Source organism: Mus caroli, chromosome 10 (genome assembly GCF_900094665.2).
Source record: "Mus caroli chromosome 10, CAROLI_EIJ_v1.1, whole genome shotgun sequence".
Lineage (NCBI taxonomy): Eukaryota > Metazoa > Chordata > Mammalia > Rodentia > Muridae > Mus > Mus caroli.
Window position 1 is genome coordinate 36737723 of NC_034579.1, and position 11680 is coordinate 36749402.

Consider the following 11680-nt stretch of genomic DNA (forward strand, 5'->3'; position numbering starts at 1 on the left):
GGAATAGAAACCCTGACTAAGGTACCCCCTGTGTGGACTAGTGAGTGTACTCTGATGGGGAGGTGAGAGACAATTACACCACCTTGCCTGAGCTCCTCACAAGCCCACCTGATTCTTAAACCATATTTCTGAATGAAGCCTTCTGGTCCTGTTGCTACACTGGTTTGTGGTTCTTACAGACTGTCAAGGGAGTGGGCTGTACCCATTTGATCTGCATTCTTCTTAAAATGTGGGACTAAGGAATTTAATGTAGATCTAGTTCACACAAGGAAATCAGGAGCCTAGTAGACTAAATCACGCTCTTCCTTCAGAAAGATCTAGTACCAGTCCCCCAAGGCAAGCCCAGAAGAAGTGACATGGAAGTTAAGACCAAAGAACAGTAGCTCAAACACAACACGCTGGCACAGCAGACACCTCACCTTCTTCCTCTCCCTCTGCACCCCACCCCCCCTCTCCTTCCCTCCTTTTCCCTCTTTTCCTGGGGAAGGCAGAGCACAGTTGGCCAATGCCTTTGGTCTTCAGAAAGGCCATTAGTGTGTCTGAGAAGCACACCATACCTTCACTAAGTTCAAGATGATGATGGGGGAGCCGAACCTCTGGAGCATCTGGTCAAAGTGAAGAGCAGCCACGTGTGCAAAGGGATCTGCCTGGTCCACTGGGGACAGAAGAGGGGAATGGCACTGTGAGGCAAAAATCAAAGACTCGGGGGTTTCCAACCATTGCAAAGAAATGTAGTTCAACCCATGAAGTGCTTTCCTTCCCCAGACTCTCTGAAGCAGCTCCATGGACGCTCAGTCAGCATTAAATCTGAATGAGTCTGCCATTCCTGAAGCAAAATAACAGGCAACTTACTAATAGTTAAAGTTAAGAATGAATTCACTGCAGAAAGGTAATAAAAGCTACTCATCCATATAATCTTGCTCAAAGACCAACATTTCACCCAAACCCAGCCACTTATTAGAGCTATGTGACAGCACTCATCATCCTGAATGACAGCAGACAAAAGCAACACCCGACAGGCTGGCCCACGCACGTGTAATGGGTGGTTTCGGCATCATAGTTGAGATGTCTTGGGACCAGAATAAGGGAACGGATCCTCTAACTTGTACGTAAGAAGAGTAACTGCCTGCGGTAAAAGACATCACAGAAGCATCACAGAGGATCTGCTCGGTCTCCACCTCATTTGCAACGTCACCCTGGAAAGAAAGGCGCAATTAAAAATAGCTTGTGCTCTTAGAACTTTTACATGAAAAAACTTGAAGTACACAATGAAATTATAACTTGATTCATCTTAAAAGAGGTGTTTGGAGTACACACTGGAAAAGCAGAACCATTAAAACATGATAAAGAAAAGCAGAAAAACATAAAAATTAATAGACGTGGGTAATCAATAAACTACAGAGAAGCTAAACAGAAGAGATACAAATAAAAATAAGCTCAATAAAAATTTTAATAAGCTCTCTTGTTTCTCTCTTGCCCTTTTGGGCTATTCCCTTCCCCCTTTCTCCACGTGTTCATGGCCCACCTCTACTTCTCTACTCTCTACCTCTCTCTACCTTTTTCTGCCACTGCTACCCTCTTGACTCCCCTCCCCTTGCCCTAAATAAACTCTATTCTATACTATAAAAAAAATTAATAAAACCTTTGTACTACTAGCAAATAAGATAATAAATTAATAATCTTGTTCAAAAAACAAAAAATAAAAGCAGAAAACGGACTAGAAAAAAAATCAAGTTAACACAGATAACAAACAGTGCGTGACCAGTGCAAACGGTAGGATGCCAGAGAGAAGAAAAACAATCGTGTGAAAGTGTGCAGGAGACAAAGAACAAAAAAATCTTAAACTTTCACTTCTGAAGACCAAGGTGAAGATCTGAGTAACACTGGTGATCGGAAGGAAGGACTCAAGGGGAGAGACTTTGGAGGTCACGTGACTTACTGAAGCATATACAGATAGAAGGGATACTTAGAAGCACTGAGAACCTGGCTTGGTTATCCTTTCACTATTGAAAAGCAAATAACATAGCCACAACATCTTAATTGTTCCTAAAGTAGCAAATAAAACAGCTGGAAGCGCTGATATAGATTTACGAAGACTGTTGCTACGTAAAGCTAGGATCAAAGCCCAGTGCCTCAATCACACTCGGGGTGTGCTGCAGAGGAGAGCACCTGGGAGCTGGCATGGAAGCATGAGAGAGAAAGGAAAGAGGGAGAAGTTTCCCATGCCATGCTGTACACTGCCTTCCCGTCACACATATCTTCCTCTCCTCACTCTTCGGAGGGTGCCTGGATGCTTTTTCCCTACAGTTTCCAAGTATTTCAGATATGGCTCACCCTCCAAATAATGGACATTTCAAAGCGCCATTGCACAACTCTTTCTCAGATAGTTTACTGCTCAACACATTTGTAGATTAGGGCTGGTAAGATGGCTAGGTGGGCAAAATAGGCACCTGCTGCCTGCCAAGCCTGGCAATCTGACTCCATCCCTAGGAGAGAAATGACTGCTACAAGTTGCCCTCTGACCACCACATGCACACATATGTGCACGTGCAGACCCCTACAAACATACCGATGCACATGTGCATGCACATAAATAAAATACATTCAGACGTTAAGAAGTTAGTTCCTAAGAAGTCCACAGCTTTGTCATCATCAGTGAAACTGACATGAAAGGTTACAACATTACAGCAATGCAATTTGTCATCTTACCTCACAGTTTGCGCCTCTCTTGAGAAATCGCGTCCCAGCAAACCTACTGGATCTTCTGGCTATTAGGGTCACATACACTGGTCGTCCATAGATCAAAAGCTCTTAAGAATTAAGTTAAAGTGTTTCAGCATTTGTGATTGGACAGAAAGCTACAAGAATCCTTATCCTTTATGCATTTAATAATCTTATCCAATAGCCTTAAGGCACTAAACGCTCCATGGAGAATATAATAGCACAGGGCCAGAAAGTTCCAGATCTGTCCAAGTTCAATGGCAACACCCGACATGCTCAAGTGGCAATTTCTATGACTTACTGTATTATGTCTCTCCTTGTAACCAAGTAATACTGTTAAAAGTACAACTGCGCCGGGCGGTGGTGGCGCACGCCTTTAATCCCAGCACTTGGGAGGCAGAGGCAGGCGGATTTCTGAGTTCAAGGCCAGCCTGGTCTACAAAGTGAGTTCCANGGCAGGCGGATTTCTGAGTTCAAGGCCAGCCTGGTCTACAAAGTGAGTTCCAGGACAGCCAGGGCTATACAGAGAAACCCTGTCTTGAAAAACCAAAAAAAAAAAAAAAAAAAAGTACAACTGCTCCTTCCTTACTGGAGCCATGCCGGTCCACAAGGGCACATGCCCTTTAATGGTAAGTGGAAATTAGGAAAAGAATTGTCCACACTGCGGGAAAGACTGGGTTGCAGACGGCAAAGGCGAATCCAAAGCTTAAACCCAGGAAGGTGTCGAAGTGAACTGCTTGGCCAATATACAGCTTCTTTCCATCATCTTATTTAACTTTCTGAGTTATAACCTCACCTACTGAAAAATCAATCAAAAAGCAGCTATAGGCCGAACAACTACAGTCTAAAAATCAAGAATGCCTTGAAGTCTGAAACTTTTGAGTGCCACTCTGACCCAACAGTGTAAAATTCTATACCTGACCTTGACTAGTGGGTCAATCAAAACATAGGTCCCCTAAACATAGCACATAAACACCTTCAGTCCCAAGATATATATGAAACATAAATTAACTTGGATTCCATCTTCAAGTTATCTAAGGTTTAGGCAAATATTCTAAAATCTAAAAAAAAAAAAAAAATCCAAACTCTGCAACACTTCCAGATGTGAGCCTGCTGGATAAAACAATCACTAATCCGTCCTGCTGCTGGGCTGCTGGGAGGGTCAGCTGAGGTAATTGGTGTAACATTTCTGGTGCCTGGCCTGTAGTAAATGCTTAATAAACACCAATTACTCCTACCAGCACACAGGCTTCCAGAGTTCATTAAATGCCTGATCACCAGCAGCCAGACTCATCAGTTAGACTAATGAGCTTTAAAATGATAATCCATGATGCTGTTTGATATTTTAAAAACAAACATTTATTATGATTACTAGATGCCAGGCCCTGGAAATACAAACCAGGCTAGAACTGCACTTTGGAAACAGTCTTGAGACACCATAGCACAGTCTCTTTGGTGGGGAAAAACTGACATTCTTCCCAGGAAGACTGTATTTTTGGACAGAGGCAAAAGTGATTCAGGACAGTCTCGTCAGGTGATTGAAATGACTATGAAGTAGTGCGCCACGAGTCTCTCCAACCTCCGCTTCAAAGTCTCTGTGTCTGCCGCACCCTTCTCCTCCCCACACTTGGCACAGAGAAAGCAGCATGGCCAATCCTCAAGCCCCTACAAATGTCCCAGAGGTCATAAGAAGGCACAATGATGGCTGCATTGCCCATGTAATGCTCCCCCTGCCCCATCCTTTAAAGATTTTACGATATGCTTTTAAAGCTTAAGACAGAAGAGAAAGTATCAAGTAAACACAGAATTCACAAATGCCCTCTGTTGTCTCAAATATCGGCAAGAAAACTGAAGCAGTGCTAGATAGCATGCCCCAACCTCCTCCTCCTCTTCCTCCTTCTTCTCCTCCTTCACTTCCTCTTCCTCCGAACAGCTTGATTGTACCCTATTGAAAGCCTTCAGCAACATCTAGAATTAGTGAGAAGTCAGCCTGCAGGAGAAACGCCAAGGTGACATCAAACTGAGCTCAGCAGCCTGACTCAAGGACTTCCATTACAATCCTTTCCGATCCAGGTCTGCACTCCATTGTGCCACAACTATTACTGCAGCCTTTTCTAGCTGATATACATCCCTCATCTCATTGCTACTTCATGTAGCAGGAAAATGGCTGCCGATGGGTGGGGCCACCCCTGGGCAGGTGCCCCTGGGTTCTATAAAAAAAGCAGGCTGAGGAAGCCATAAAGAGCAAGCCAGTAAGCACCACCACCACCCCACGCCATGGCCTCTGCATCAGCTCCTGCCTCCAGGTTCCTGCCCTGTGTGAGTTCCTGTTCTGACTTCCTCAGATGATGAACAGTGATGGAAGCGAAAGCCAAATAAACCCATTGCTCCCAGTGTGGGTTCGATCATGGTGTTTCACCGCAGCAATAGAAACCCTAAATAGGACAGGTACACAGAATGTTAATTATAATACTAATGATGCATGACCTTCCTACACGGTGGCACAGCATAATGACGTGCATCTTTAAATGCTTATGAAAAGGATACTGGACTGCCCGCAGAACCCATGAATGATATACAATAGCCAGTCACGATGCACAGTGTTTTTAATTATATCCAGAAGTTCACCGTTCCATACATACTTCATATAAGGCTCACTAGAGATCCCAAATACACCTGAAAAACAAAAGTTTGTATCAAGGACATAAGGACATTGAGTGATATATCCCGCACACTGCCACGTTCTTCCACTTCTGCTTCAAGATCAGATGCAGGCCTGGACAGCACTGCACTTCCGGTGGCTGTTCCCTATGGAGGTCCACCGTGGTGAGCTTCAGCGCCCAGGGCAGGGCGGTGTGCTGTTTCCTTCAAAGTCAAACAGGAAATGGGTTTTCCGACTTATCAGAGTTTTTAAATCAAAAGAAAGTGGGAATACATCAAATGAAGGATGTACTGACAGATAGATGCATGAATGAAGGCAAATGGGCAAAGAGAGCCACAGAGAACATAGTCTGAGGTTACGGCGGGCGACTGGCTCTAGGACTTCCGGTGCCGTGGCAGGGAGGGTCCAGAGTGCCCCTTACCGCCTGGTGCCTCGTCCACATCTAACAGGCAGCACTGAGGGAATGAAATGACTAGAAAGCACATGAGGGTTCACAGTAAGGCGGGTGCTGCTCTTTCTTCCCAACTGGCATCAGCTAATATATCAGAACTCTTTCACATGGAGAAATCATCAAACATTCTGGCATATCAAGATGAATTTACTGTTAAATAGCAGTGAGTATCACAAAACCTGTATGAAGTGAAAAGTAAGAAATAAGCAATTTTTATACTAATGGATGAAAAGCTCTAGATAACAGCAGTCAGGTGATCCCATTGTCTTCCCTTCAAAATGTGAGCTGGGTATTTATTTAGGCTGAATGTGTTTCAATTTAATTTATAAAATCTAGGGGCTAAAGAGCTGGTTCAGCAGTTAAGAGCATTTACTACTCTTGTAAAGGACCCAGGTTTGATTCTCAGGACCCACACGGAAGTTCACAATAATCTGGAACTCCAGTTTCAGGGGATCTAATGTCCTCTTCTGACCTCTTGGCACCAAGCCCACACATGGGGCACAGACATACCATACATAAACAAAAAGCAAACACATAAGCAAACATGGCGCCTAGAGTCCAGTTTCCTCTCAGTGCATCAGGGAGAGAAGGGGTTTTATGTGCAGGATGTGCGCGTGTATTACAGGCTCGGGTGTGCCTCACTGGTAGCGTGCGTGCCTAGCATGCATGAGGCCCTGGGTTTGGTCCCCAGCACAACATAAACCAGGCACCGTGGTCGTGTCTGCCCCACAAGGAGAAGACGGAAGGGGAATTCAGGGTCTTCCTCAGCTCACGGCGAGTTTGAGGCCAGCCTGGGCTACATGAGACCCTGAAGAGAGGAGAGAGAGATCAGGGCACCCTAGGGGTGATGAGGTAGGGGATTGTTGTATCAGACACTCCCCACTCTGTCACTTTTCACAAGTGACTTAGACCTGACTTCCTATCTTTCTAGACCTTCCTCAGCCTTCCACCACCCCTCTCATGGTCATAGCCACCTTGGCAACACTTTTGGAACGGTCCCTGTCCTGACTGTAGTCCAGACATATTAACCACAATAAGTGATGTTTGTGCACAATGAAACATAAAACTAAGATAACTAAGAGAAAGTATAAGTCAGTCAAAAATAATTGTCAAGTGGTATCTGGGAAATACTGCTCGGTTCTCCAAAAGGACAGATGCTGCTCCGACCCCTTTCAAATACAGATGTAATTGTGGGTTTTGTCTTTAAAAGTGCTGTATCCCTGAGACTTTTCAGAGGTGTGGTCCCTCTCTTGGTCATTGCTAACAAAAGGACTTAAATACTTTTAATTGGCCAGTTAGTGCGGTTGTCCACAACTATCTCCATGTCGGCACTAGTTAGCCTGTAGACAGGAAGCGCTGCTGCTCGTCACACAGGAGTCTGGCCTGAAGGGAGCTTCTGTAAAGTCCTTAATGCACCTGACATACAGTGAGACTGGAGACTTTAGCAAACCTACCCTGCCATCTTCTACCTCACTCCCCGTCTCTACCAGCTTCCCCAGACAGAATGACCCTGAGCCACAGGAAATGTCTGAATCCTTGTCACCAGCACCTGGCCATAGGTTACATTAAATGACAAGGAGGAAGAAAAGCCCATTAGGCCAACAGCCTTGAGCCCAGATTCTTGTGACTCGTGCACAAGACCCGCTGTAACCATGGCGTTCTTACAAGTGAAGCAGGATAGCAGGGCACTGCTTGCTGTGGGATGGAAGGCCACAGCTAACAACAGGGGCACAGAACTGGTTTCCCCTCTTAAGCCTAGACCAGAATGTAGTCCTGCTCCTTCCACTGTTGTCTCTCTAGTCCTGCTCTGTGCTCTCTCCGTTTATCCTTTTTCCTCTCCTATCGAGTGGTGGGGAGTTGAAAGGTGGAAAAAGAGTGGAGAAGAGTGAAAGAAAGAAGACCCCACAACATAGCAGATGCCAGCCACAGCGATAAATGATGGCTTTAAAAATGAATTGGTCAAGTTCATGTCTCTAAGACAACCCAAAAGGATAAAGGCCATCAAGGGATGAAGGATGAGGAATGGGAGGACTATGATGAGATGCCACATTCTAACACACCAAATATGCAGAATTCACCTACCACTGCCACCCTGTGTAATTAATCCTTCATCTTCAAAGATGTCGAAGCTCTCCTGGCACGCCTTGGATGTTTCTGACTTTAACATCTCCAGGGGCATTCGCAGGACGGTAAGATTATACTGGAGTGAGTGTGACAAATCATAGCTGTAACTGAGAGGAGAATTTAGACGTAAGAATTACAGAAGCACAGACATTTCACGGTCTTGGCTCCCAGGGGGAATTACAATCTGTGAGCTAAATTACTTTGCACCTGGTATTCCACCGAAGCAATGCTATTAAGTGAGTGTTGCAAACACTGCCGAATACAAACACGACTGGAAATTAAAACCTCACTACCCAACTTAACCGTGCGCACTAGAAATGCACATTTATGACGTGGGTCACATCCACTCATTGATTGGAACATGCAAAGTTTTTTTTGTTGTTTCATGATGAAATCAATCTCGTATCTCGTTCCAAGTCACACTGTCTTATGCCCATGAATGTGGTTCTATAGATAGGTTCTATAGATAGGATATAGTATCCTCATCACATGGCTTCATACCATAGTTTACACATGAGCAAAAGTAACTGCAAGCTTCCTAATGATACAGGGGTAAGGATATTATGTAAGCCCCTACAGTGAAGCATGTCCTAGGAAAGTGAGAATAATATAAAAATTAACACAGCCTATATACAAATAACATTTATGATTCTAATTTCATAAGATCAACAATTTTTTATTGAAAATAGAGTTTTTTCTCACATAATAAAACCTGATTACAATATCCCCTTCTCTCTGTTCTTCCCAGGTCCTCCACACCTCCCCGCCCATCTGGATCTAACCTCTTCTGTTTTTCATTAAAAAACAAACAGACTTCTTTATGCACTAATAATATAATATAATAAACAAAAACTAACACACCAGAGTCAGACAAAACAAGCAAACAGAAGGAAAAGCACCCAAGAGAAGGCCCAAGAAAGAGACCCACAGTTCACACACTCATGAATCCCATACATTGGAAGCCATAATATATATTCAAAGGACCTGAAGGTTAAAAGAGCGGAGAGAGAATATATAAGTAAAATAAATAAATAAATAAATAAATAATAATAATAATAATAATAATGATGATGGAAGATCCACGACAAGACATTATGAGGCAAGGAACCTCCAAAGACGCTGCTGAGTTCATTTTCTGTTGGTATCTGCTACTGGGCGTGAAGCCTGTCCTTACAGGAGTTTGTTTCCCCAGTGAGACTCCTGCAGAGGAAACTATCACCTGCAGATAGCTCTGGGTTGGGGATGAGACATTTGTCCACTTCTCCCTCCAGCTCTAGGACCCCATCTGATGCAGACCGGAGCAGGCCTGTGCATACTGCTGCAGTCTCTCTAGGCTCATATCCATTACACAGATCAATAGTTTTTAACTATCTCCAGTTATCCATTTTAACACAGAATTCCAGAAACTCTCTTGAGGCTCAAGTACAGTATTTAAGCAATTTCAGAAGTATTACAATTCTCTTGGGAGAGCCACATATTAATTATTATTTCCCCAGTTTAGTTCTATAATTTGACTGAAATTAATTTCAGTTTTGTCTGTTACACTCGGGTTTAGCACCTTTGCTTGATAGATCCATTTAATACCACTTAGCCATGAATGAAGACAAGTTATTTCTAGTTGGCATGACACAGCCCTGAGATCCCAGCATATATATATATATATATATATATATATATATATATATATATAATAACTTGAGGAATGACTTGATTAGATTTAGTATGGCCAAGAATGGCTCAAGAAGGAGCCTGTTTCAAACAGCAGTGCCACCAAGTGTCACTATTAGCTCACAACACCCCGAGTGTAAGACGACACAGTATTATGTGAAGTAGATGAATCAGACACACATGGAAACACACAAGCCACTTAGCACCTGTGGATTAAAAATCACTTCACTGAGAACCCTCTATCCTATGACTTAATAACTTTATCTGTACATTATGTTTGTGTTTATTTTATAAACAAGTGATTAACTCTATTAACAAGTAAAGATAGATCTTTAAAAATGCAAAGCTCCGGTCTGGTCTGTGTGTACCACCAATGCACACAAATGCTGTGCTGCAGGTCCCATCTCAGCCCCAGCTCAGGTCGCTACTGGTGAACCCTCTGAGTCTACATCTCAGTTCGGACACTACAGCAGACAGACTCCTCCGTCTACCACACGTGAGTCTGTCTGTCCAGCCTGCAGACTGCTCACGATGCTCTACCATTTGCTTATTGCTTGCTTGTCTGCTTGCTGGCTGTGTTAAATAGATCTTCACAAATGTCAGATCTCCATAAATGTCTCTGTACCAAGGGGGATTTCTGTTTTCTCTCCCAAAACATATTCTTAGGATATATTTTTAATCTGCTTAATGGTACATTCATTCAAGCAAAACTATTCACTTACAGGGCCACCAGCAATACATCGGTATTAAAATATATTTTCCTATTTCTAATTAGCTTTTACTTAATTTTGCCAGATCATTAGCTGAAACTGAACCATGGCACTGTTACACCTTTGCATTAGAACTAATACAATTTCATTTTTATGATTAAAAATTCCAAAATGAAGTTATTTCTTTAAGTCATATTAATTTCTTCCTGAAACAAAGGTGATTTTTATAGTGGCTGTTTGTACCTTTACTCTATCCATTTGGAATGTCAAGAATCAGGTTTTTAAAAGGAAGAAACTAGCCAGGCATGGTGGCACATGCCTTTAATCCCAGCACTCAGGAGGCAGAGGCAGGCGGATTTCTGAGTTCGAGGCCAGCCTGGACTACAAAGTGAGTTCCAGGGCAGCCAGGGCTATACAGAGAAACCCTGTCTCAACAAACAAAAACAAAAAACAAAAAAAGAAGAAACTTACCTAAAGTAAAAATTGCTAGATAGATCCACATTTTGAAATATCCTTAGATACCTAAAAAAAAAAAGTTATAAACATAAAATGTTATTTTTCGTGGCTTAACGTACAGTCAGAGATATCCTCACCCTAGTGAGTGCTCACTGAGCTGAACAATCACAGCCATCTCTGGCTTGGGTGTGCATCTGCCAACCATTGCTCAGATAGCTAGACACCTGTAACACAGCGTGCACCCCATTATGGAGTGATTGTGCTTCCAGGGGAATGGGGGGGGGATGGGGGCAAGGGAGGCGGAAAGACAATTGTTGTTGCTGTTGTTCCCAGTGAGCTTTACAAATCCTCAGCAGATGACGAAAGGGACACTAAGACCCCATGAGTCATCATAACTCTAAGGTGGAAGGATTTTTAGCGTGGAAAGAGAAGAGGACAGAATGAAATATACCTCAGCCGACCACTCACAAGACATCGGTTCAGTTATTCATGTGTTCACATTCACACGTAGGTAAGTTACTAAATCATAATTTTCAAAGTTAAAATTCTCTCTAGACCCACCAGCCCTGTTCCCTCTCCAGAGGCAACTTTCGAGTTACTGCTCCCACCCTCAGGCCATGGGGCCTTACTTTGCCATTACAGAAATCTTCATATAGTGCACTGGGCATCTTCACGGGGACCCTCAAACCCTGTGTGCTGTTCCGCAACTCTCAGCTCCCACACACTGTGTGAATGGAGCTGTACCAAAAACTAAGGATTTAACTTGCTGAACTGTTCGTTAAGTCACAACATAGGATATAGGATGTGTTATTTCTGCCTTCTTCAACTAGACACTGCAGCTGGCTGTGGGAGCACTCCTGTGATCCCTGCAGCTGGCTGTGGGAGCAC

General features: G+C 43.5%; 1 protein-coding gene across 1 annotated transcript in view; it reads right to left on the minus strand.

Annotated features, from left to right (window-relative positions):
- Positions 1–11680, minus strand: part of Fig4 (FIG4 phosphoinositide 5-phosphatase) — a 114309-nt gene that overhangs the window by 73000 nt on the left and 29629 nt on the right. Inside the window, exons 5-10 of the mRNA XM_021173871.2 lie at positions 10808–10858; positions 7917–8065; positions 5269–5397; positions 2710–2810; positions 1034–1196; positions 558–655 (exon numbers count right to left, since the gene is read on the minus strand). Coding sequence (XP_021029530.1) covers positions 558–655; positions 1034–1196; positions 2710–2810; positions 5269–5397; positions 7917–8065; positions 10808–10858 — 691 coding nt within the window. The remainder of the gene's footprint in view (positions 1–557; positions 656–1033; positions 1197–2709; positions 2811–5268; positions 5398–7916; positions 8066–10807; positions 10859–11680) is intronic.